Source organism: Papaver somniferum, chromosome 1, assembly GCF_003573695.1.
Source record: "Papaver somniferum cultivar HN1 chromosome 1, ASM357369v1, whole genome shotgun sequence".
Classification (NCBI taxonomy): domain Eukaryota; kingdom Viridiplantae; phylum Streptophyta; class Magnoliopsida; order Ranunculales; family Papaveraceae; genus Papaver; species Papaver somniferum.
The window spans coordinates 247,912,889-247,940,655 of record NC_039358.1 but is presented as its reverse complement, the minus strand read 5'-3'; the positions used below and the strand labels follow the sequence as shown (position 1 = coordinate 247,940,655).

General features: G+C 37.2%; 4 protein-coding genes across 4 annotated transcripts; 3 read left to right on the top strand and 1 right to left on the bottom strand.

Annotated features, from left to right (window-relative positions):
* Positions 1-432: 432 nt before the first annotated feature.
* On the top strand, positions 433-2,423 carry LOC113324382 (transcription factor bHLH61-like). Its single transcript, XM_026572705.1, has 4 exons — positions 433-1,280; positions 1,367-1,537; positions 1,638-1,805; positions 1,898-2,423. The coding sequence occupies exons 1-4, from the start codon at positions 627-629 to the stop codon at positions 1,982-1,984; spliced, it is 1,080 nt and encodes a 359-aa protein (XP_026428490.1). The 5' UTR covers positions 433-626; the 3' UTR covers positions 1,985-2,423.
* A 15,837-nt stretch (positions 2,424-18,260) lies between these two features.
* Positions 18,261-21,986, top strand: LOC113276345 (pentatricopeptide repeat-containing protein At1g63330-like). The gene is made up of 4 exons (XM_026525937.1): positions 18,261-19,526; positions 19,557-20,101; positions 21,235-21,312; positions 21,414-21,986. The coding sequence occupies exons 1-4, from the start codon at positions 18,507-18,509 to the stop codon at positions 21,970-21,972; spliced, it is 2,202 nt and encodes a 733-aa protein (XP_026381722.1). The 5' UTR covers positions 18,261-18,506; the 3' UTR covers positions 21,973-21,986.
* A 134-nt stretch (positions 21,987-22,120) lies between these two features.
* On the top strand, positions 22,121-23,057 carry LOC113340289 (pentatricopeptide repeat-containing protein At3g22470, mitochondrial). Its single transcript, XM_026585500.1, has one exon. It carries the CDS (start codon positions 22,133-22,135, stop codon positions 22,757-22,759), a length of 627 nt encoding a protein of 208 aa, XP_026441285.1. The 5' UTR covers positions 22,121-22,132; the 3' UTR covers positions 22,760-23,057.
* Positions 23,058-25,594: 2,537 nt separating this feature from the next.
* Positions 25,595-26,494, bottom strand: LOC113324373 (uncharacterized protein At5g65660-like). The gene is made up of 2 exons (XM_026572697.1): positions 26,042-26,494; positions 25,595-25,948 (listed from the first exon to the last, which is right to left on the bottom strand). Exons 1-2 carry the CDS (start codon positions 26,306-26,308, stop codon positions 25,736-25,738), a joined length of 480 nt encoding a protein of 159 aa, XP_026428482.1. The 5' UTR covers positions 26,309-26,494; the 3' UTR covers positions 25,595-25,735.
* Between the last annotated feature and the right edge of the window lie 1,273 nt (positions 26,495-27,767).

Here is a 27,767-nt window from a genome sequence, read left to right as displayed (position 1 = left end):
TAACACCTAGGCATGAGAAAGGTGATTAATATCATAGTATTGTGCACAGTTTGTTTCATGAAATTATCAATAGCATTGGATATTGATTGTCAGGTATCTCTTCTACGTAAAAAAGAAAAAAAAAGGTGATCTTTATAGAGGCTAAGGGCGTAAGATGACTATTACACTTGCCGAATGGTTCCCCAAATCTGCTTAAAATACAGACTCCATATATGGCTCGGTGCTCTACATCTATCTCTTTGCTAACTCCAAAAAAAATGAAAGTATAGCCCTATTCCCACACGGATTGTTAATTTAGAACCACACTATTGTTTAAAAAGAATGAATGAAAAGTGAAAAAGAGAGGAGTAAAAGCAGATTCCTTTAGTGTACCTTATATTGGTTCCAACTGCTATCAAAAAAATTTAACCTATGCACATTATTTTAGATACCTTTAGGAAGCAGTAAGAACTATTTATTTTGAAACGAAAACAAAAGTACATAGTACCATATTTCATCCATTAAGAAGGGGAATCATTTTGTGTGCTCTTACTGCTTCTTGTATATATGCATGATTTCTGCAACTTTGTGCTGAGAGCTTTTTCATACAGTGAGTAGTGAACCAGAGGAAGAAGGGAAGCAACATAATGGAGGTTGATGAGCAAGGTTTCTTAGAGGAATTACTGAGCTTAAGAAGAGAAAGTTGGGAAACCTTTCCTCCACAAATGAATGCCACTACTGATGATGAAATGATGATGCTTTCCAATGGATGGAGTACTTTCAATTGCTTCAACGAGATGATGATTACTAATAACCCGCCAAGTTTGCATTGGTTCCCACCGAGTCCGTCATTGTTCGGAGAAATGTCTTCGACAAAGTCACAACTCGATCTTGTTTCTTTATTCAATGAAATGAGTGTCCCATTTGGAGAAGATCTTAGCTTTATAATGCCAGAGATAGACAACTTCACTTTTGAGCAAAAGCAAGATACGGTACCAACTCCATTGTTCATAGAGCAACAGGATGATCAAATAGTGTTACCTAGTCCTTTACTAAGTAATGATCAACCTCAAAAGCTAATCGAAGATGAGAACAATGACACAAATCTTAAACTTGAGCAAGTTCATCAAGCTAGTACTAGTCAGATTCAAGTATTTGAAACGGGTTTAGCGAGAAAGACGACTAAGGTGAAGAAAGTTGAAGGACAACCATCAAAGAATCTAATGGCGGAAAGACGGCGAAGAAAACGACTAAATGACCGCCTTTCGATGCTCCGTTCAGTTGTTCCTAAGATTAGCAAGGTAATTCATTAACTCACAGTATATATGTACTAATGAACTCAAATAATGTTATGTGAAACTAGGGTTACGTTTCTCTTAATTAACAGATGGACAGAACATCTATACTTGGAGATACTATTGATTACATGAAAGAATTACTTGATAGAATCAAAACATTGAGAGGAGAAATCGATCAAATGGGTGGTTCAACAAACAATTCAATGGATATCTTTAAGGACATCAAGTCAAAGGAGATTCTCATAAGAAATACTCCCAAGGTATGCTCACATTATATTTTTGTTAGAGTACTACTTGTGCCAGAAATTATAGCCGAAACCCGGACTCTAAATCGAATAATCTTGCATGAAATTTTTTTAGTTTGAAGTAGATAGGAGGGAAATGGATACTCGAGTCGAGATTTCATGTGCAGGAAAACCGGGGTTGTTACTATCGACTATGACTGCCATTGAAGCATTAGGACTTGAGATTCAACAGTGTGTTATAAGCTGTTTCAGTGATTTTGCAATGCAAGCTTCATGTTCAGAGGTAAATATAATACTAGTCATATAACTTAATTATCTTGATTAGACCATTCAACATTGTTGAGCTAACTTTAATGTTTGTATATTCATTGATAGGAATTGGAGCAAACAAAAATAATAAGCTCTGATGAAATAAAACAAGCATTATTCATTAGTGCAGGTTATGGAGGAAGATTTCTTTAGAGAAAGAGAGACACCAACAGATGTAGTACCCGATCGATTTCTCCGGTTGCGTTTGTTTTTTGCTGAGTTTTTGCATATAGTTGCATCTGGATTTGACTCATCTGGGTATGATTCATAATTAGACTCATTTTAACTCGGGCATATGGAAAAAGATATATATATTTTTGTTAAGTTAGATGAATTTTGACACAGTCAATGCGTTTTTCCAACTTAAATCATTCATCTCTGAGTTTGAGTCTAATTTCATGTCGACTTAGACCTTGAGTCAAATTTTGATGGCGAGTCAGTAAAAAACAAACGCAGCTTCTATGTGCATTATTTTTTTAGGGTTATTTATCGTAGTAAGTTTCTTTTTTTTACTGATAAGTGAATGTACTCCTCAGTAGGGTACATCACATTTCATTTCTTTTTCCTAAGATAATAATAATTTGATGTTCTATATAAGGAGAGATTGTCTAGCTAAATTTTATAGTACCCTGCTCTTTGCTCCTTTTAGATATTTGTAGGGCATATCTAGTTTGAACAAGTGATTAAAGTACTCGTTTTTTATCTGAATCCCCACGAACAATAATGAATCAAAACTTCAATCAGTTTGAATTTTTAGGTTGAATTCTGTTTAATTTGGTATCTAATCTTCTTTTCATGATTAACTATTGTTTCTAAAGTTAATTTTACTGTTAAATTAAACTCATTCGAAGTGAAATTACACTTTCTTTGATTGTACTAATTTTTGTTGTTAGTCATATGATTGTTTTAGCGGGGCTTAACCATTATAAATATTCCTATTACCAGATGTTTCTCTAGCAGAACAAAACGGTTCGTTTAATGGTGATAATTACAATTTAAATTTGAGATTAAGAGTTTCTTGATACTACTTGTTTAAAGAAAAAAAGACCGTTTCCCAAACTTTACTTCCTGCAGCAATAATCAAAAAATTTTGATTAAGGATAATGATGAGTTAATTAATTTTGTAAAAGCAGTAGAAACATGAATGTTCGGGTAACAATATGTTTTGAAAGTACATCAATTACAATGACTTGACCCCAATGTGTGATGTGCATACGGACAAAAGAATTTTACTTTTGTATGGTCAAGTAAATCAGTAAATGTCCACTTTTTTGCTGCAGCAGATAAGGCTAGCTTTCTTTTGATACGTAAAGATTGAATTACTTTTGATGTAAAATATATTTGACTGACCTGTGATTGACTGATTCTTTTTTATTTATTACCTACTTTAAACTCAGGGTTCAGTTATGTGGTAAATGGCTTAGCCTGCAACTAGACTAGCTAGTCTGCCAGACTAATGCACCTTCCATACTTAACTATAAGAAGCCCACTTTATGAATATATGTCCTACGTTGCAGATTTGTCTCCGGTAAAATGGTAAAGTTATTACATGATCACACCAATACCTCAAATTCGGTACCGGTCAATAACGTATTAGTAATGACTCTTAAAAACAAAACGTACATCTAAAGTTCTCCGGTAAAATGGTAAAGTTATTACATTATCACACCAATACCTCAAATTCGGTACCGGTCAATAACGTATTAGTAATGACGCTTAAAAACAAAACGTACATCTAAAGTTCTCCGGTAAAATGGTAAAGTTATTACATGATCACACCAATACCTCAAATTCGGTACCGGTCAATAACGTATTAGTAATGACGCCTAAAAACAAAACGTATATCTAAAGTTCTCCGGTAATCGACATTCTCACAAGCACCGGTAAAGATAAAGGCTAGGACAATTAGGAATTTGGCGCCATTACTAAGAAATCAATTACATATTATGTAAACGTGTGTGTACCATATAGTTTGTTTATGGGTTAAAGTGCCCCAGCCCAATAATTCTACCCAGTATAGGGCCCTTGGGAGAAAATATATGGAAAGATGATTATAGCCCATTCAGAGATCCCCAAGAAAAGGGAGAATCAGTTGCTAAGAATACCAGGTATATATTCAAACATTGAAGTTACAGATCCTAGAAAAAAGGAGAATTAGTTACCAGGGAGACCAGGTACATGTTCAAACCCGGAAGCTATAGATCCTAAAAAAAAAAAAAATTGGTCTTGGTTTGGACCAAGATGAACCTGGAGAGCATGTGTGCAGATATATAGTCCAAATGCATCCATACAAATATTGAACTGGATACAATTCCTCCACAACCTATAAATAGAAGTGGAATTTCAACTAGAAAGATACACATTTTCGCATATCTTTCTCTCCACTAAACCCTGTTTAGAGCTCTTACTCATTGAGGCATCGGGATGTCCTTGCAGGTACCTCTCCCGATCATTGGAGAGATAAGTTGGAAACTCTTCATCAACAAGAACGCATTACGAGAAAATTGTGAGTCATCTAAATAGTCTACAATTCATCCATCATGTATAAATCTTGACTCATCCAACGGTTAAGATAATATCTTTTCAATATAAATCTCGAGAAGTGTCGTAGGAACATTTTTGGTGCAACATCTTTTGGTTTCCACAATGGGGCAGAGAAGGGATTTTCGAAAACATAAATCAAGATCCATGGTTGCTACACAAGCAAGTCAAAGTAATGTAAATGCAAGCGCAAGAATAAGAGGAACTCGGGGTGATGTTGATCACCCACTTAGAGAAGGAGTCGAATCATCACCTGCAACAACGGCATAAGCATGTCTCTCCATGAAAACTCATGCTCAGGAGATAAACAAAGAAAATGGTCGGAACTCCTCTGTTAAGTGATGATAACAATTTGCAAAAATCCCAAGGGATTTATATGAGTATCAAACAAACATATTAGACTCGTACCCAAACTCCCTTGCCAACAGAGGCTTTCTTGTAGCCTCACGTATTGTGAAAGTGGATAGGACGGGAGTAACACCCATATATCTCTGATTCTGCAAAATATTACAAGGGTAGAGAAGGAAAATATGAGGCCTCATCTGATAAGAGACCGCAAAGGAGTAATAAAATTATTATTCTACACCAGCGTGCATAATCTTTACATGGTGATTGGCGAGTGCGACTGGTACGAATTGATCACGATATGACACATGAATTATCGGAAAGGCAAGGTCTCAAAGCAAGTAATGTATCGAAGAAAATGATCACTACAAAAGATAACACTGTCGTAGAATCCGAAAGATAATTTGTATCTAGCCAATGGCAGAACAACAAGAGCGAGCGAGAGATATACCATGACAGGCGTGCAGAGTTGACGGGAATTCCTTGACAAGCGGAAGGAGTAATACGACAATAAAAAATGGAAAGTCTTGCTTTCAAATAGGAGAAAATTCCCATGGATGTCGTGTATGTTTGTAGTCTCCAATGCATGGAGTTATGGAGGTAATCTTCCAATACCAGATAAAAGACAGGCCCGCATGGACCGACACATGTCAAAATAGTAATCATCAACATTATGCAACATGAACGTAAACGGTCGACCTCAGTTGCAGCAAAATTAGCGTTTTCAATTCGCACACGCTCTATTAGTCTAGCCTCGCAAACATCAGTGATCTCAATATGTATACTCACAAAAAATCATTGGGAAACATCTTCACTGTATCTCTACTCCAATTCAAGTGTTATTTTCTCGTACATGCTCCCTTGGTCGGTTAATAAAACTCAAGACTTCCTCAATGGTCTAACTCGCTAGATCCAATATTCCAAGTCATTGGTTCAATCAATAATTTAGCTTGTTGATCCAACTAATGATCCAGCTCGCCTATCCAATCAATAATATGTTCTTTCTGATGAATCCAAGTAAAAACTTGTACCAGTGTAAAATAATTGGACCTACACACCGTTATGGGTTATACTCACACTATTCGAAGCTGAAAGAGTCTGGTGAAGACCGTACCTGATATATAAGCTAGCAGGAGGGAAGTTTTATCGAGTGGAAAGCATAAAAATGGAGCCCAAAACTTGGAATTTCATTAAATTGGAAATAGTTCACAATTTACTACGGGATGCATCTTTGCGATGTTTGATCATTCGCGACTCATTAAGTAATTTTAAACGATTGCTCAATTTGTTTACGTTATTCGTATTTGCTAGTCCTATAAACAATTTACTATTCACATATAAATACACATCTGATAAACAAATGTATGATCCACACACTTTGATATTATCCAGAGTTGTTTAACTATAACATTCGTACAGTGAATATCGGACACAGATTTCGGGCATACTACCCAAAGAAGTTAAACAATATTTCTCGTATCGCTAACACCAACCACAACTTGGCTTTGATTAGAGGAAATATTTTTAAAAAAAATATTTCTTGCATGGTCTTAGTCAATACTTGAGAAAATTTGTGCGCAACCTAAACCGGTTAGGCGTAGGGTCAAGAATAGAGAGGACCTTGTTCCATGGGAAATGGAACTCCATATTAGTGCAGTGAGAACCAAACCAACTTGACTTCCATTAGAGAAAAATCCTTGCAGGTTTTAGTAAATACTTGCGCAAATTTGCGAGCAAGCCAAACCTAAACCGGTTCAGCATAGGCTCAAGAATAGCAAGGACCTTGTTTCATGGGAAATGAGTTCCCATTCTCAGGACAATGAGAGCTCATTATACGATTAAAACAAAAAATTGTATAAAGAAGTCTTGCTGGATTATAAGCTAGAACTATGTAAAAAAATGATAAAGAATATAAAATTACATATACAATATTTATCGAAGGTGGAACGAAAAAAAATCATTTTGCGATGAAGCTTTTATAGGGGGGAGTAGAAAAACTTACACAAGGAAGCATTGCAGAAGAAGGAGTAAGAGCGAAAGAAGACAAAAAAGAAAGAGCAAACAAACCAGTTCATGAAGAAAGTATGATGGAGTTAAAGAAAAAAAAACATGAAGAAAATTTGTTAGAGCGGGAGCAACAAAAAAATATAGTTGTTGCAAAAAGAAGTAAATTGAGTGGAAGAGCAAGGAGATGAAAGAGAAATTAAAAATCGGCAAACGCGAAAATGAAAAGATAAAAAAATAAAGGCATGATATATATATATATCTAATCAACCATATAATACGAAGATCTCAAAGGACTAAGTTTCAGATTTAACTTATACTCCCCTCACTAGATTTGAGATATAGTGAAGCGTCACTTGAAAATGTAATAAAGAACGTCATCTATCAAGTTCTCACTGCACGAGTAGTTGTGATATTTACAACAAATAATCCAAAAGGCGTGGATCACATTTCATTATTACCATCGTCAGAACATCAATTGAATTATAATCGTATAACATTATATCAATGTAATCACAATGATATAAGCCTCATGGAAGCAATATGCTAGCTTTTCTCGAACACTGAAACTGTAACGTTGCCACAGTACGAGAAGAAAACCTTTCGCCATGCATGAATCTATGGTCTCACCTCACAAGTGGACACTTAACTCTTTCTCTCACCGTAAGTAAAAATCTCACCAAGTCTTGCGCCAATGCAACCATGAAATCTTGTCTCAAAAACGAGACCAACAAAGTTGTTGATCCAAAAAAGACATATATCATCCAAGAGATGTGCCAACATGTTATAGCTTTCGATGCGATAGCCTTGTCACATTCCATAGAAAATACCTTGTCGTAATGCAACAAAGAAACTTGTTACAGCAGCAAGTACAAACATCAAGACTCGTTCATATTAAACTCGAAAAACTCTACCCACAATAGCACCACCAAGTGCAACCTTGTTCGCAAGAAAACTATCATGTCACTTCAACAAATAGCTTGGGGGAGTCTAAGTTAAATGTTGGAACAGTTTCTCAAAGGAACTTTTTCCTTAATCCATCAACAAGTTGGGGATTAAGAGGGGACGATATTTGTACCATATAGTTTGTATATGATTCGAAGTGTCCCATCCCAATAACTCTACCCAGTATTGGACCCTTGGGTAAAAAAATATGGAAGGATGATTATACCCCAGTCAGAGATCCCTAAGAAGAGGGAGAATCAGTTGCTAAGAATACTAGGTACATATTCAAACCTGGAAGTCTCAGATCCTAGAAAAAGGGAGAATCAGATACCAATGAGACCAGGTACTGGCAGGTCCGGAAAGGCGTATAGAAATGATGCGATGAAAACGGGCCTACAGTAATACCGCAAGTGCACGGTCGTCAGTTGTAGCTCGTGCAAGTACGGGTCGATCCACAGAGATCGGGTGTGTTTCGGAAATGTGTCTTAGCTAATTGGGTTCCTAGATTTGCTTTGGGCTTAGAAGCCCTTTGGAAGTGTTGGGCTTAATGTACTATTGGGTTTGTTCTTAATAAAAGGAACTGAGCTTGGGCTCAGTTGGTCCTTGAAAAGCAAATTGGGCTTTGGCCTTAAAGTGAGTTCAGGTTTTTGGGTTAAGCCCACAATTAATTGAATTGGGCTTCAATTTGAGTTGAGCTTTGGGTTTTGACAGTGAACCAGATTGGGTTCAGCTGGCTTTGGCAGGCTGCAGGAGCTAACAGGACTGCACAACAGAAGCAAGAGGAGAAGCAGTGCAGCAGCTGCAGGAGAAGGAGTGGCAGGCTAGCAGCAGCACAAGAGAGCAGGCAGTGCAGCAGCTGCAGGAGAAGGAAAGAAGCAGCAGCAACTAGTGATGCAGCAGGAACTGATGGGTTGCAGCAGGGGAAACAAACAGTAATACAGCAAGGCAAGTGTCAACAAAGCAAATAGCAGCAAAACAAAACAAGAATGAATTGAACCAAAGAGAAAATGACACAAAGGCAATTAGCCTAAGGCAGGGGAAGAGAATTAAACAAAAATGAAGCAAACACAGAAAAGAAATTGTGGAGGGGAAATGCAGGGGATGAATGAGAGTATCCTTTACCTAGCCAGTTCACCTAGGTCAAGTTCTTGTCAAAAATCTAGTTAACCAACCTTAGCTAACCCCTAGTATTGGTTGTCTGTTTAAGGCACAACCAATCACAGACTAACTAGGCAGTGGTTCACTAATGTAGCTAATGAATTCTTTAGAATCACAACTGACCCCTAGCATTAGTGGTCTTCTTACAGCACCACTAATCACAAATCAGGTGATCTTTCAAGAATCCAACTAGCCTAAACTGTTTTAAGCTCAGCAAAAACTATCCTAAAAGCTAACCATCATGGTTCAGTTCTTTTCTCATCCTAGAGGGGAATTAGAACATGTTGCAGTGAAGAGATACTAACAGTGAACAATAACAATGAACTAACATGACAAGACAATGAGAATAAACATCAATAAGATCATCAAATACTAACAGGATACAAATAACAGGCAATGATTTAAAACATGGAACAATGAACAAGAACAACACAACTGTAAACTGAAATTAAGCAGGAGACTATAACACTCAAAATTGAACTATGAACTGAAAAGCAGTGAAATTGAACAGAACTTGTAAACTAAAATTTAACAGGACATGAGAATTAACAGAACTTAGCAGTTCTGGATGCAGGCTAATCCCAACATGAAAATTACACACAACCCATAGTGCTATTTATAGTCACAGACCCAAATTTCTCAAAATTATAAAATTAGGGTTTATAGAAAAATCCCCAAATTTCAACAGTTAAAATTAGCTCACCTAAACGTCCAATTGATGCCGACCCATCCCTTCTCTGAATCCCCTGTATCACTCCATGCCTTCAATTTCACTCTAGCTCAACCCAATTTATCAATTTTGCACGCCTAGGGTTTCTGAAAGAGAATGTGCAAAAATTGAGAAATTAGATGGACTAGGGAGATGGGAGTAGAGGGTATTGGTTGTTGGGTGATAGGGTGATGATGGTGGAGAGGGTATGGCAGTGAGTTGGTGGCAGAGGTGGAGAAGGTGGTGGTGTACGGTGGTTCTGTGGAGAAGATGGTGGAGAGGGTATGACTCGACTGTGTTTGGGGTAGGGGGTGTGTTTGGGTTAGGTGGATGGCGAATGCATCGAGTCTTGATGTTCTGTGACTCTGAGTCTTGATGCATCGGGTACTAGGGTGTAAGGCGAATGCATCGAGTCTTGATGTTCTGTGACTCTGAGCTGCGAGATGCGAAGATGGTTGGTAGATCGGACGGTGATGCGGAGGTAAGCGATGAACGACCGTTGGATTATATGATACAACAAAATGAACGGTACTTGATGGAGTTAGGTACTGTAGTGTTATGCGGAGATATCAAACTTTGATGCACAGCAAGGGAGCGACCGTTGGATTCAACTACTATCTAATCTGAAGGCTTGGAATTTCAGCGCTGTGGTGCTTGGCAGAGACATCAGATTTTGATGCTCAGCAAGAAGCGACCGTCGGATGCTTCTGAGAAATGATCTGATGGCTGAGAACGGAGGCGCTTTTGTGTGTAGAAAATGAGGTTGTGCGCACCATTCTTCGCGGCTTCCTTGCGTAATTTCTCCCGGCTTTTCACTACTTTTCTGCTCTTTTCGCTCCGCGACTCATCCGAACTTTATTTACTACCTAAAAATGCAAAATTAATTAATAAAAATATTTATTCTTGAAAACAATGAAAATACAGAATATGGGATAAAATGTAGAGTTAATGCATAAAAGATGAGTTAAATTGCCAACAAAAAGGGATAAATATATACAGTATTTGGCACTCATCAAATACCCCCAAACCTGAATTTTACTTGTCCTCAAGTAAAACAGAACTAAGGAAATCCTAACTATACCACTGTCGCTGGTCTCTCGAATGCATTTAGCGTATGCACTAAGCCTTTTAAACCACTAAGTGTCCCTAGTGGACGAGTTGAAGTCTCGTGAAGGTTTACTAGAGGTGTGCCTACAAAACCTAAGGACAAAATATAAGCTCAGATTCCATCAAACGTGACATGTGCAAAACAGTTAAAACTCACAGCAAAATGGAGATGTCAATCTAGCTATTGAAGGCACAATCCTAGCACTGATAACAAATAAGGACATGTGATAAGAGTGTAAAGTGTATCTACACATGTGTAAAGAAAGATCTGAAGTCATGACTACTAATCACCAAGAGATAGTTTCTCAGGCTAAGAACTGAGGTCGAAATCTAGCTAGCTGTCCGGACTTTACGAGAATTGTGAATGAGTTGGAGGTATTTCACAATTTCTCGCGTTGTACATCAATGGCATACACCCTCCTTGCTTACAACACAACAAAAAAAATAACTCTTTACATGACTCTTATTTACATTGACAAATCTCTTTTTATTTTTTTGAACAAGAGATGATGGAATTGATAAACACTTGATTTTTTTGGTATTTTTATGAAATTTTTTTCTGAATATATACATTTTTTTTTTTTTTTTTTTTTTTTGAATAAGGAAACACTTTTGATACATGTACAAAAGGAAACAAAAAATTACATGACACTTTGCAAGAGGTAGCCCTTTTTGATGCACCCAGTTAAATTCGATGGTTGTTTTTCTTAATGTAACCTCCATCTTCTATCCCAACCAACCAAAGAACAAGCTAGTCCAGTTTCGTTCAGTATTCTAAAGTGATTGGCAATCGTGACTTCCTATCCAACACCTTGAAGATCGAGGCCATACATGTATTGGTAGATCGTGCGCGTGCAAATTTCTTATCACTATGTGAATTGTGCTAGAATCAGGGTGCCTAAATATCTAGACTAAGACTCCTAATAAAAATACATATTTGCACAAGAGTCAACATTTCAAGGTAAATGAGCTCCATTTTTTTATGATTTTTTTTTAATTTTTTGAATTTTTGATTTTTCAATTTTTTTAGAATTTTTCAATTTTTTTTTTTTCAAAAAGAAGAAGGAGTTCGTTTTAATTAAAGCATATTATCGTGGTATCTACTCTATAACCCCAAACCTAAACTAAACATTGTCCTCAATGTTTCAAAATATGGAAAGAATTAAAATGCAACATATGGAAAGGGACATGCTGAGTAGAGTAAAAGGAGAGAGAATACCCGATTTCGGCGAAAGCAGAATTAAAACTCCGTTATTCAAGGCAAACAATCCAACATATTTCAGCCGAGATCATATTGGATTATCAAAATATATACAAAAGGAACAAAAGGGTTTTTAAGAAATTTTTATCTACTGGATTATGTACAGAAAATTCACCATACACTAACAATCTAATGAGTTGAGGATCAACCCAAAAGACGAAGTGTAGACATTTCAACAGCTTCACACATATATAACAGGAAAGAAACGCAAGTGAAACTGTGAAACAAAATGAGCTACCCCCAAACCTGGATTTTACTGAAGATATAATTTTGAAAACAAAATCGCGCAGTTTCGGGGGTTCATCATGCAAAAGGTCTAGCTCGAAATGAACTGTGCTCGGGACGGGCAAACATGCAATTTCCAACTGTGGCTCTTTAAAAGTGTTATATTTTGAAGCAAAATAGTCCAAGAGGACTTGGGAAGCACACAGTTCCAATCCTAGATTAGGAATTTTCAGAAAAATTGGTTTTTCAATATGGGTACAAACCAAATCTAGGTTGGGTGGAGGGCCAACAGACTGTGACTCATGTAGGAGAATAGGCATATCATTATCGATCAAATCAAAATCTCCTAAATCATCTACACATGTCACATCATGCTCACAATCATCAATCACATTGTCAAGTTCACACTCAGAATCATCAACATCTTCAACAATTTTATTCTCATGCATCGGCAAATCAGGAGAAATATCACAATGTGACCTAGGTAGAGAATCAGACACATCAAATATATTTTCATGCATATTAGTGTCTACAGAAGATTCAACTATTCCTATGTCATGCTCATCTTCACAGAATAATTGTACGAATCCCATGTCAATATCAAAATCATATGAATTACAATGAGTATTAGAAAGAACAACATTCATGAAGGTCGAGGGCGAGAAGCCATATGTTATTGAACCAACAGGTTCCACAATATTTTCATGTTCTTCTAACATATCATCATAATCATCATAATCATCATCATGGTAGCATGCATATTGGTCCTCATTAACAGTGGTGGTGTCATTAGTCGATTCATGCTCCTCTAAATTAGGTTCATATTCAACATTATTTACATGAATGGGGCTAGACACTTCATTAGGGACAACATACATTTCCTCATGAATTTCCTCCTTATGTCGGTGAAGCAAAATCTGATCTAAATGTGCATGAATTCGTGCTGTAGATCTATCATAATCTTGCTTACAGAGTCTTAAAGCTTCTGTGGTGGAGTCTAAATTCATGGGAGTACAAAATTCTTCATGTTCAAATTGTGGTGACTGGTACATGTATGCATGGTCATTAGGGTTTTCAAAATATTGATCGCAACCCTCAAAGGATTGATTATGGTCCCAATGACTACCATTCTCACAATTCATGGGCATTTCATACATTGGATTTTCTCTTGATGGCCTAAAATTATGCAAAACATGACAATGCTCAACAGGGTGGTCTAAACTACCACATGCGGGACATGCATAGATTTCAGGTTGCCTAAGAAAATTAGATGTGACAGATTCCTCATGTGATTGCATTTCTAAAGCTGTGATTCGAGATTCTATTTGATCCATAAGTGATGATTGGGTGAGTGAGGCACTAGCAAAATGTTCATTTTCACGTTGCGATAAATGATGCATGTATGAATAGTCAGTAGGGTTCATGCATTGCGGCTCGGGACTTTGAAAATGTCCATAATAATTCCTATGACTATTGACATCATGGTCTATGGGAGGTTCATAACGTGAAGTTTGTCCATAAGCAAGTTCTCTAAGAGTTTTATTTCCATCTCCAGGAGCAGACCAAAATCCAGACATGATTGACTCAAAAAAAGCTAAGCAACTATGTTACAAAGCCCAAAATTTGGTTTTTAAAGGGTTTGGATTGTTGGGAAAAATTTGGTTTTGGTGGGAGACATTTGAAAATTTGGTTTAAAATGGGAGTAAAAATAAAAAAATTTGGTTTAAGATGGGAGCAAGTAAAAATTTGGTTTTAAAATTGGGAGCAAATTTTTTTTTTTTTTTTTTTTTTTTTTTTTTTAAAATAAAATTAAGAAAAAAATAAAATTTGGTTTTTGAGCCCACTGTGCAAGCCTCTAATGAAATGGAAGGAAGGCTGCGGCCTACGAAAATCCAAGTTTTAATTTTGAAAGTTTAATTTGGCCCAGTTGGTTAAGGCCCGACGTTTGTTTTAAAACTTTGGTTTCGAGGTCCACTTACAAGTCCACAGGCAGTTATTAGCTCAGCTGGGTTTAAACCCAGAGTCCAAAATACAAGTCCAATGGAAGAATTTAAACAAGCCCACACAAAATAAATACAAGCCCACAAATTAAACAACAAGCCCAAAAATAAATTATTACAAACCCAAAATAGAAAAATAAAAAGCCCAAAAAATTGGGTTAATTATTACAAGCCCACAATTAAAAAAATTTGGAAGCCCACAGGTTGGGTTCTCTCAAATGGAATGGGTTTAGGCTTACCTTTGTAGCACAGCCCAGCTGCTCTGATATTGTTGCAAAAACCCAGTTGGGTTTTGGTTCTTTTCCTTGGTGGCGTCCCAGCAGAGGAAAAACAGGTTCAGAATCAGCAGGTCCAACAGCAAATGAAATGAAGCAGATGCAGATGCAAATGCTATGAAATGAAATACAAAATAGCTAATAAAACACAGATAAAACACAGCACCAATCCCCGGCAGCGGCGCCAAAAACTTGGCAGGTCCGGAAAGGCGTATAGAAATGATGCGATGAAAACGGGCCTACAGTAATACCGCAAGTGCACGGTCGTCAGTTGTAGCTCGTGCAAGTACGGGTCGATCCACAGAGATCGGGTGTGTTTCGGAAATGTGTCTTAGCTAATTGGGTTCCTAGATTTGCTTTGGGCTTAGAAGCCCTTTGGAAGTGTTGGGCTTAATGTACTATTGGGTTTGTTCTTAATAAAAGGAACTGAGCTTGGGCTCAATTGGTCCTTGAAAAGCAAATTGGGCTTTGGCCTTAAAGTGAGTTCAGGTTTTTGGGCTAAGCCCACAATTAATTGAATTGGGCTTCAATTTGAGTTGAGCTTTGGGTTTTGACAGTGAACCAGATTGGGTTCAGCTGGCTTTGGCAGGCTGCAGGAGCTAACAGGACTGCACAACAGAAGCAAGAGGAGAAGCAGTGCAGCAGCTGCAGGAGAAGGAGTGGCAGGCTAGCAGCAGCACAAGAGAGCAGGCAGTGCAGCAGCTGCAGGAGAAGGAAAGAAGCAGCAGCAACTAGTGATGCAGCAGGAATTGATGGGTTGCAGCAGGGGAAACAAACAGTAATGCAGCAAGGCAAGTGTCAACAAAGCAAATAGCAGCAAAACAAAACAAGAATGAATTGAACCAAAGAGAAAATGACACAAAGGCAATTAGCCTAAGGCAGGGGAAGAGAATTAAACAAAAATGAAGCAAACACAGAAAAGAAATTGTGGAGGGGAAATGCAGGGGATGAATGAGAGTATCCTTTACCTAGCCAGTTCACCTAGGTCAAGTTCTTGTCAAAAATCTAGTTAACCAACCTTAGCTAACCCCTAGTATTGGTTGTCTGTTTAAGGCACAACCAATCACAGACTAACTAGGCAGTGGTTCACTAATGTAGCTAATGAATTCTTTAGAATCACAACTGACCCCTAGCATTAGTGGTCTTCTTACAGCACCACTAATCACAAATCAGGTGATCTTTCAAGAATCCAACTAGCCTAAACTGTTTTAAGCTCAGCAAAAACTATCCTAAAAGCTAACCATCATGGTTCAGTTCTTTTCTCATCCTAGAGGGGAATTAGAACATGTTGCAGTGAAGAGATACTAACAGTGAACAATAACAATGAACTAACATGACAAGACAATGAGAATAAACATCAATAAGATCATCAAATACTAACAGGATACAAATAACAGGCAATGATTTAAAACATGGAACAATGAACAAGAACAACACAACTGTAAACTGAAATTAAGCAGGAGACTATAACACTCAAAATTGAACTATGAACTGAAAAGCAGTGAAATTGAACAGAACTTGTAAACTAAAATTTAACAGGACATGAGAATTAACAGAACTTAGCAGTTCTGGATGCAGGCTAATCCCAACATGAAAATTACACACAACCCATAGTGCTATTTATAGTCACAGACCCAAATTTCTCAAAATTATAAAATTAGGGTTTATAGAAAAATCCCCAAATTTCAACAGTTAAAATTAGCTCACCTAAACGTCAAATTGATGCCGACCCATCCCTTCTCCGACTCCCCTGTATCACTCCATGCCTTCAATTTCACTCTAGCTCAACCCAATTTATCAATTTTGCACGCCTAGGGTTTCTGAAAGAGAATGTGCAAAAATTGAGAAATTAGATGGACTAGGGAGATGGGAGTAGAGGGTATTGGTTGTTGGGTGATAGGGTGATGATGGTGGAGAGGGTATGGCAGTGAGTTGGTGGCAGAGGTGGAGAAGGTGGTGGTGTACGGTGGTTCTGTGGAGAAGATGGTGGAGAGGGTATGGCTCGACTGTGTTTGGGGTAGGGGGTGTGTTTGGGTTAGGTGGATGGGCTCGGGTACTAGGGTGTAAGGCGAATGCATCGAGTCTTGATGTTCTGTGACTCTGAGCTGCGAGATGCGAAGATGGTTGGTAGATCGGACTGTGATGCGGAGGTAAGCGATGAGCGACCGTTGGATTATATGATACAACAAAATGAACGGTACTTGATGGAGTTAGGTACTGTAGTGTTATGCGGAGATATCAAACTTTGATGCACAGCAAGGGAGCGACCGTTGGATTCAACTACTATCTAATCTGAAGGCTTGGAATTTCAGCGCTGTGGTGCTTGGCAGAGACATCAGATTTTGATGCTCAGCAAGAAGCGACCGTCGGATGCTTCTGAGAAATGATCTGATGGCTGAGAACGGAGGCGCTTTTGTGTGTAGAAAATGAGGTTGTGCGCACCATTCTTCGCGGCTTCCTTGCGTAATTTCTCCCGGCTTTTCACTACTTTTCTGCTCTTTTCGCTCCGCGACTCATCCGAACTTTATTTACTACCTAAAAATGCAAAATTAATTAATAAAAATATTTATTCTTGAAAACAATGAAAATACAGAATATGGGATAAAATGTAGAGTTAATGCATAAAAGATGAGTTAAATTGCCAACAAAAAGGGATAAATATATACAGTATTTGGCACTCATCAGGTACATATTCAAACCCTGGAGGTTAAAATCCCTTGAAAAAAAGCGAGTCAAAAAAGACTAGGAATAACCTGGAAGTTAGAGATCCTAAAAAAAAGGTAAATTGGTATGGATCAGGATGAACCTAGAGAGCATGTGGTACAGATATGTAGTCCAAATGTATCCATAAAAATATTGCAATGTATACGATTGCTCCAAAACCTATATGTAAAAGTGGAATTTCAACTAGAAAAGTACACAATAAATTATTGGAGAGCTGAGCTGGAAACTCTTCAATAACAAAAAAAGCATCACGCGAGAAATTGTGAGTCATCTAAATGATCTACACTTCATCCATCAGGTGTAAATCTTGAATCATCCAATGGTTAAGATTATATCTTTCAATACAAATCTCGAGGAGTGTTATAGGGACATTTTTGCTACAACAGGAAAAAAAAAACCTGTATTTTCGTGGTGCAGTATTTTCGGAGATGTGATTTAATCTAAGTTGTAAATGTCTCGATATCTTCCCCTCATATTTTCAAACCAGCAATTGATATACCATATGCCCACATTTCCAAATTAGTGATAGAGGTCCTTCTCGAAATTTCGTACATGATTTCATCTGGTGATTGAGGAATTATTGTTGTTTACACATTGCTTGTTTATATTTTTACTAAAAGAGTTGTATGAATCTGATTTATTATGACTTACTCAAAAAATGATGGGTGAACCAAGGCAATTCAGACTTGTATTTTTGCTTTTATTTTTGAAACAAGTCACTGTTTGATTTGTATAGATGGATAAGCCAAGTTATGAATCTGACTTATTACATCTACACACTACACTGGGCAAACATAAAAAAAACAAGATTAATAAAGACCGGTACCGTTATTAGCGGGGTACCAGTTCATAAAAGACAAAGTAATCTTAACCATTGGATCCTGAATTGGTACCCTCCATTTAGTAACCATGGTATCGGGCTTTAGCAATGTGACTTGGACGAGTCAGATTTTGACCGAAACAAACAAAGGTGTCAGTAAGATTCTAAAGACTCGGGCAGAGCACACCAAAGGCCAGGGGCCAGGGCCCAATGGGTCATTGCTCATTTTTTCCAGCGACACAAATTTGTGTTCATGTAGATGCATGAACAGTGAAAAACAAGCAAAAAAAAATGAGTGCCCTCAGAAGGGTGATCTCCCATCATTCTTCATCACTGAATCCTCCTCGTCTGGTTCTTCTCGGAAATAGATTTTATGTTTTAAATACTTCCCATTTGATAAGTGCAGTGGTTAATGAATGCAACTCAGGCAAAATCAAGAAACTGGATCATGCTTTATTTTACTTGGATAAATTAGTTGCACTGCACCCATTTCCATCTAATACTGCTCCATTCAATCATTTACTGAATTCACTTTGAAAACTTAAATATCATTCAGATGTAATGATCTTGTATAAGAGAATGAATTTGGTTGGGTTCAACCCCTATTTCATTACATTCAACATTTTGATTAACAGTTGTTGTCAATCCAAGAATACTGACATTGGATTCAGCTTGTTTGGGGGTGTTCTAAAGAGGGGTTATCATCCTGATGTATATACTTTCACTTATTTGATCAAAGGGTTGTGTTTGCAGGCGAAGATTCATTGTGCCATGAAACTGTTTGACAGAATGATTGAGATGGGAATTCAACCGAATGATTGCACATGTGCAGCTCTAATTACTGGGCTGTGTAGAACAGGCAATATACATCTTGCTCTTAAGGTGCAAAACAACATGGTTAGATGGAACAACTATGAGCCGAATGTTTATTCCTATTGTGTTATCATAGATTCTCTATGCAAAGGAGGTTTACTGGACGAGGCATTGAATCTGTTTTTGCAAATGATAAATGATGCAAAAATAGTACTGAATGTCATTGTTTATAACACATTGATTAATGGCCTTTGTAACTCTGACAGGTTAGCTGAGGCTGTAAGACTCTTCGATGGCATGTCTAGCCGAGGGGTTTCTGCAGATGCACTTACGTACACTTTTCTGATTCGTGGATTTTGCAAACGCGGGTTGTGGAACGAAACAAAGCGATATTTTGATGCAATGGCGGAGAATGGGATTTCTCCCACGGTAAATAATTTGAATTTTTTGGTAGATTCTCTGTGCAAAGAAGGGAAAATAGAAGTAGCTTATGGAATATGTGAAGAGATGATCAAGTTAGGCACAGAACCTGATGTATGTACTTGTAATTTGCTGATAGGCAGTCTGTGTTTGATGGGTAAGCTAAAGGAGGCACGGAGCTTGTTTGATTCAATGGTGGGTAAGGGCCTTGAACATAGTGTTTACAGCTTCGGTATACTGATTAACGGGTATTTCAAGAGATCTAGGTTGGATGAAGCTATTCAACTCTTCAAGAAAATGCAAAAGAAGGGATTGAAACCCAACCTAGTTACTTACAATACACTAATAGCAGGACTATGCTAGGTCGGAAAACTTAAAACTGCACAGAGCTTGCTAATTGAGATGCAATCTAGCGGTGTGTCTCCGGATATAATCACATATAATTCAATACTGGATGGACTTTGTAAGAGTCAATTTATCGACGAGGCAATTGAATTATTGGGGTCTATGGAAGATAAAGGGTTGGAAATCGACATTCAGTTTTACAATACATTGATGAATGGACTGTGCAGATCTGGGAACTTTGGGAAGGCAATGGAACTGTTTTGCGAGATCTCAAAGAAAAGATTACTTCCTGACCTTGTAACATTTAACACTTTGATCAGTGCCGTGTGCAAAGAAGGGATGTTTCTTGAGGCCGAAAATTTGATCAGGGATATGGAAATTAAAGGTTGTGCACCAGATGCTATCACTTACGATACCATTATTAAGGGTCTTCTCGAAGAAAAATATGTTATGAAAGCATTAGAGTTTCTGAAAGAAATGCGCGCAAGGAAATTCTCACCTAGCAACGCTGTTAAATCCCTGTTAATCAATTCTCTATCTGCGGATCAACTCAAAAACTTAGGATTCCCTGAACCTAGATAAGAATGATGTTTGGGCATTAAGGTGTTACTGGGTTGTACGCGTGATATTGTCCGGGTTCATTGTCTACTGAAAATGCTATTGAGATAATTCATGAAAAGGCTCCAAAACTGTGCAGTGCCTACATAATCGGTCATCCTTGAGCTCCAAAGCTGTAAACATTTTTGAGTGATCTGATTGACTGAATCTTTTTATTCACCTACTTTAGACTGAGATTTCAGTTTTACTTTAACAGCCCAGCCTGCTTCTGGACTAGTTAGCCTAATGCACCTTAATTCACAACCTTGTTCTTTTCTGACTCAAAACCTTGTTATTCATTCACACATAAAAGGTTGTTTGTTTGTAGCTGACTCAACATTTGATCTGACTCGGTTACTAAAAGAATTACTTCAGCCTAAATGAAATCAACAACTTAGAAATATTTCATTGGAAATTTGCATACATCCACGAGTATGTTGATCTGTTCCAGGATAATATTACTTATCTGAATTTAAAACTCATCAGCACTACGCAGAAATGATTGTATTGAAATTCTCAAGCAATCGACTACACTTCAACACAGATGCCACCGTAATATTAACAGATACCAGAGACCCGAGTTAAAAACTCTGAACTCTCACACCAAATTCTATATTAACAGAAAAAAGAAAAAAAAAAATGACAATCTAAAAAGAAAATGACACTTCTGCCCTAGTGGGTCATTCTATTCAAGCTTCACTAAATTTGATGCCGCTCAGATGTAAATGTAGTGAAACAAGACCTGATAAGCAAAAATGAGTGCCCTAAGAAGGGTAATCTCCAATCATTCTTCATCGTTACTGCATCCTCCTCATCTGGTTCTACTTGGCGATAGAAACTATGCCTCTGCTACATCCCATTTGGCAAGTGTAGTGATTGATGAATGCAACTCTGGCAAAATCAAAAAACTAGATGATGCTTTATTTTACTTGGATAAATTTGTTGCACTGCAAAATCCATTGCCATCTACTACAACTGCATTCAATCTTTTATTGAATTCACTATGCAAACTTAAATGTTATTACATTCAACAAGATGTTATGATCTTGTATAACAAGATGAATTTGATGGGGTTCAAACCCTGTCTCATTACATTCAACATTTTGATTAACAGTTGTTGCCAATCCAAGAATACTGATACTGGGTTCAGCTTGTTTGGGGGAATCATAAAGAAGGGTTATGATCCTGATAAGTATACTTTTACTTATTTGATCAGAGGGTTGTGTTTGCAGAGTAAACTTCAAAGTGCCATTAAACTGTTTGACAAAATGATTGAGATGGGATATGAATCAGATGCTTATTCATACGGTATATTCATATAGATTCTCTGTGCAAAGGAGGGCTAGTTGGACAGGTTTTGGATCACTTTTCTCAGATGATAAAGGATGCAAAAATAGTACCGGATGTTGTTGTTTATACCACATTGGTTCATGGTCTTTGCAATTCTGACAGGTTAGATGAGGTTGTAAGACTTTTCGATGACATGTCCAGTCAAGGGGTCTCTGCAAATGCACTTACTTACACTTTTCTAATTCGTGGATTTTGCAAACGGGGGTTGTGGAAGGAAACCAAGCGATATTTTGATGCAATGGTGGGGAATGGGATTCTGCCAACCGTAGTTACTTTGAATGTATTGATAGATTCTCTGTGCAAAGTAGGAAATGTAGAAGGAGCTTTTGGGATATTTGATGAGATGATCAAGTTGGGAATAAAACCTAATGCATCTACTTATAATCCGCTCATGAGCGGTCTGTGTTTGGCAGGTAAGCTAAAAGAGGCGCGGCGCGGCGCTTGTTTGATGCAATGGTGGCTAAGGGCATTGAACAAGATGCTCGCAACTTCGGTATATTGATTAATTGGTATTACAAGGGTTCTAGGTTGGATGAAATTATTCAACTCTTCAACGAAAGCAAAAGAAGGGTTTGAAACCTGACCTAATTACTTATAATACACTAATAGCCAGCCTATGCCAGGTCGGAAAAGTTGGAACTGCTCAGAGCTTGCTAACTGAGATGCAATCTAGTGGTGTATCTCCGGACATTTGGTCTTATAATACACTAATAACCGGCCTATGCCATGGCGGAAAAGTTAGAACTGCACAGAGCTTATTAAGTGAGATGCAATCTAGTGGTGCATCTCCAGATAAATTTACATACAATTCAATACTGGATGGACTTTGTAGGAGTGGACGTATTAACGAGGCAATTGAATTATTTGGGTCCATGGAAGATAAAGGGTTGGGAACTGACATTTGGTCTTTTAATATATTGATCAATGGGGTGTGCAGATCTGGAGACTTTGTGAAGGCAAAGGAACTATTTTGTGAAATCTCAGACAAAGGATTAGCTCCTAACACAGTAACATATACCACTTTGATCAGTGCCGTTTGCAAACTAGGGATGTCTCTTGAGGCTGAAAAATTGATCAGGGAAATGGAAAACAAAGGTTGTGTACCAAGTGCTGTGACGTATGATATCATTGTCAAGGGTCTTCTTGAAGAAAAACATGTCGCGAAAGCATTGGAGTTTGTTAAAGAGATGCGCGGAAGGAAATTCTCACTGAGTAATGCTGTTAAATCCCTGTTAATCAATTCTCTGTCTGCAGATCAACTCGAAAACATAGGATTCCCGGTAGACTGATGGTAGGGATTTAGTTTCTGTTGGACTTAGCTAGCGCATCCAAGCTTTCAGAAGTGGGAAAACTCCTTGCCAGGAATATAGTGAAGTACACACATACAGAGAGATCAACTTCTCGGCTTTTAGCGGAGAGCCAAACTCTTGGAAGGTGCAGCGGGAAGATACGTTTTCAAGCCTGACTTTCTGAATTGGATGGAACTGGAAGGCCAAGGTGGGGGCTAATTTAGATTTCACTAATTTTCACCGGATTAGCAATATGCTGGATAGGTGGAGTAAAAAAAAAAAAAAAAAAAAAAAGGTATATTTTTGTAGTTGAAGGTGAATTAATTAGTAATAATAAACCAGGATACCACTAGAGACACCAAGAATCTAATCATAACTGGAAATGACAGAATCAAACAAGAACTCATGTGACTGATATCTTTTAAGAATCCTCTAATCCAAACTTTTGATATATAATTATTTAGGCATTGCACCTAATACTAATTGGAATATAATTTTATTCCGTAAGTAGAATGTTAATAGAATCCAAAAACAAAATTCAATACATTGACAAAATTTTTGCTGAAGATAATTTTATTTAATTTTTCGATCTGGTTGAGAGAATATGTTCAGTTGATCCTACGCGGTTCTTACTCGTATTAGTCGTTAGTAATTATATTAATCATCGACTCTACGCGATTCTTATTCGTACCCGTCACTGTTGATTTATTTTAAATCAGCTAATTGTTCAGTTTTGAGCTGGTACACCGTGTATAATGATTAGATATCGATATAATCTCACAAGAAAATGGTAAATTTGATCGATTAGGAACAACATCGCATGTGCTCAACCATATGTTGTGTGTCGTAGATATTATACAATTTGGTAAAACTGATCAGCAAGATCAAGTTAATCAATCAATCATAATCATAGTCACTTCTTGTCTACTGTATCTAACTAGACATCACGGCAAGCTATGAAACTTTTGAACTGAAGTCGTAAAGGAAGCTGATTACAGTTTTTAGAGCCCACCTGCCGTCACAATTTATCCCAAAATTTCTATGTTAATTATTGTTTTTCTCAAATATCATAGTGAATATTTTGGTGATATGTTCTTCTTACACTGTTCTAAATTCCGATCGAAAATGAGCATCATCTGGTTGGAATAATACGATTTTTTATCATTTTAAAATATAATGTACGAGCAGATGAACTTTACCAAAGTTTTTGGGTAGTGCTTAATTACGGCGTCACTAATTTCTTTAGATAAGCCACTAACTAAGAGTCACTAAAACCCACTAACCATGATCTTAAGATAAGAAAAAAAAAATATCTCTTTTGGCGATTAAAATAATCGAAGTACGGTAAGCTTATCAAACCGTACATCACTTTATCTTTTCCACACAAAAACATATATTTGGGTCGGATCTTTTCTCAAGGACCCACTTTTATTTACTGTCACCCATAAAATCCCAAAAATTCATGTCAAAATTGATATTTACAACTTTATGGGAAAAAAAAAACTTTTACATTTCATTATTTTCTCTATAAAACAAAAAAGAAAAGAAAAAGTTTCAAATTTATGCAAAACAAAAGGTATCCAATGCAAGTCATGAAATGTTGATTTTTGTTCCAAAAAAGATTTGATGTAAAATCATACTGCATTATTTGCACGTTTCACATAGTTCCTAATTGTGCCGAGAAATATATTCGGGGAAAACTCAACACAAAATTGGTTAAAAAGACCAAAATCAACAATTTTTCGGTGAAATGGACATTTAGGTTTTGATACTATTCAAATGAAAAAATGTAAAAATAGCCAGGATGTAAATAGTTTCATCCTACCCGTTTTTAAATACTTTTTCTTACTTTTAGTTTACATCAGGATGCATCCAGTTTCATCCTTGCTATTTTTTAAGTTTAAGTCGGTATAAATTCAGTTTCATCCTTGCTATTTTTTTGGTGTCCATTTCACCCATAATAATTTTTATTCGTCCATTTGAACCATATTTTAAAAATATTTAGATAAATGACCCATTTTCCGAAAACTCAAATCTCATATCTAAAGTGGAGTAATAACTCACTATCAAGACGGAGCCAGGGATGAACAACAAAATTGGGTGGTATTCCCTTGTCTACCCTAAATCCCAAGTCTTGAATTCTTAATTTTTATCAATCTTCTAAATGATGCCCATAGATCCCTTATAATGCAGTGGGTATCGGCTTGACGTAATAAGAATAAAAATATAATTCCTCTCACGTAATAATGATGATGTCCACTAATTAGTGCAACCAAGACCATGGTTATTATTAAAACGTCAAATGTTAGGTACACAGGTCCGTCTTCCAGCGCCATAAAGTGCGAGAGGGACGGACATTGTACTGATAAAATCACGGAACTGAGAAGAGGGTACCATCAAACCACTTTATTTAATTAGTGCGGTGGGTACTAGTGGCAGCCATCAGCAATGCTGCAATGGCATGGCAACCCAGTCCACCCTGCTGTAAAGAAATCATCTCAACTCTGTAGAAGTGTAATTGATTTCATTCTTTGGAGGTGGCAGTTGAGATTTTACTTCAAATTTTGAGGAATAATATTATCAAAGAAAGATGGTTTGAAAGGAATTTTCTATCAGTAGGATTAGTTGTAGGCATCTAGAGGCGATAAGGAATGGGAATGTTTGGGGCAAGAAATGATAGAAGTGAGTGATGATCAGCCTGTCTTCTATCTAGTGACTTGGAGATAAGATCAAAATCTCCACATGGTTTGGAGACTGAGAGCTTAACCAGATAAAATCTTGATTTTTTTTTTTTACTTTTAACTCTCCTTCCAATTTAACTATTTCTACTTCAAGGTGAAAAAAGAACCAGATCAGTGATCATTACATTTCATTAAGCAAAATGAAATGTTACACAAATCCTTTTATCTCTATTTACATTGATTAATCAAAACAATCATCCATATTAATCCAAAAATTTAATCTCTAATTCATTTCTTAACCATTATAGTATACACCAAATCTAGCTACGTGATTGTACACAAGTGTCTGCGGCTGTGGTGGTGGTGGCGTTTGTTGCAAATTTTCTACTTCCACAAAGACTTTATCTGGCCGGTAAGGCTCGCAAGGACACGGCAATGCTATGAACTTGGCAATTTTATCTCCCGGCATTATCACCGGCATACTTTCATTTATACTTTGCTTCCAATTCTGGCAAAAACATCCAAAATCAATCAGAATTCAACGGTTGAGAGTAGCCGGGTCCAACGAATTTAATCAAAATGAGACGTGGCAAGTACTTACCGGATAGATTTGAGAAGGCTTTGACGATGGCGATTGGATGTTGCTGTTGTTAGCTTCCAGATCCGTATCTTCTTCTTCAGGCGGAAAAGATCTCCGGAGAGATCTGAGTTTATCCCAGTGGTAACAACAAGAGAAAAAACCGCTCAAACTGAAAATGAAAATCAGTAACAGAGCTGTACCGAGTGGGAAACCTAGAGACGGTCTAGATGCATCCGCGTGTTTGTTTTGTATCATTCCTCCTTCTACTGCTACTTGATGATTCTCCATCTTAATAATATCTGATGATGATTACGATTATGATTCTGATGACTTCTTCTTCTGAAATCGATAAGCTTTCTGCTACTGACTTCCACTTTGCTCATCAGAGCAGTGAGCAGAGGAGAATGAAGAAAGAAAGAAAGGGATTTAACAGAGAGATGAAATGAAAATGAAGGAGATGGTGTGAATGAGAGAGAGAGAGAGGTGGGTAGTATTTAAAGAGATGGAGGAGAGGGAGGGAGAGTGTGTACGTGTTGAGAGTTGAGAAGGATTTCTGAATTCATGTCTGGAGAAAGAAGCATAAGCCAGGAAAGGTGTCGGGCCATGTACGGAGAAATCCAAATAACCCATCATTATTCTGATTTTTATGCACCATTTATTTATTCATAAAGAAAAAGAAAGGCTCGTGTAATTGCAACCGCGTGCCAATCTATTCTAAATCTCTCGCACAAACCCAAGAACAGGAGGCAGTGTGCCCCAGTTACGTTAAATGGATGGAGGGTTTTGAGTAAAGCAAAAGTTACTACCAAAAAGTGAATGCCATTTAGCTGTAGCCACTAGCCAATACCAAAAAAACTCGAAGAAATTTCCGGGCCCGGCAAGCTCGTTCACTTTTGCTTTATCCAGGTATGATTTGATTTTGACGGACGGTGTGATTTTTTTTCTCTCGAGTGTCCGGCATGCAACTTGATATTTTGAAGTCAGATAAGTACTGATTATCTGCGGATGGACACAAGGTAGATAAGGTACCCTGAAATGTTTGCATATGATAACATGGGATTGTTAGTGTGGAGGGAGGTCTTATCTTATCAATTGTCAAGTACATGAACCCTACAAAAACAGTGTGCTAACATGTTGATAAAAAAAGTTGCATGTTACCCTATACAACATTACAAAACTTAGATTAGGGCATTCTAGAATATAGGCCAGTATGTGCCAAACATTGTTTTTCTACTTTCAATCCATAGCTTAATTGTTGCCGGACCTAATGCCTTGTATGATTTCATTTTCAACAAATCTTACACCCATAGCATTTCTAAGGGTGTAAGATTAACAAAAACTGGGCTTAGTATTCTTTAATCTTTGAAATTTTAGGTTTGGGAGCCAATTTGGCAGTGCGTGCAACTGCATACTCTTGACTACGCCCACGGATAACATGGATTGGAGAAAGTAAACTCTTAACTAATTACAATCATACCGACGATGATTATATATCATTTTTTTCATTAATTTATAAAATATGATTTCGCACTAAATTAATAAGTATTTTTAATATTTATAGACTATGATTATATAGAATCAACCCTCCAATTATTGTAGATGATTTTCATTTTCTAATGTTTATATTATCATTGAAAATGAAAAATAAAGGTTTTAAGAAGATCTCCTGTTTTTCTGACCTACAGTTAGAATTGTTCTTCGAAATTATCCTCGAGGAGCTTTTGTCACTGCAGTAAAATGGTAAAGT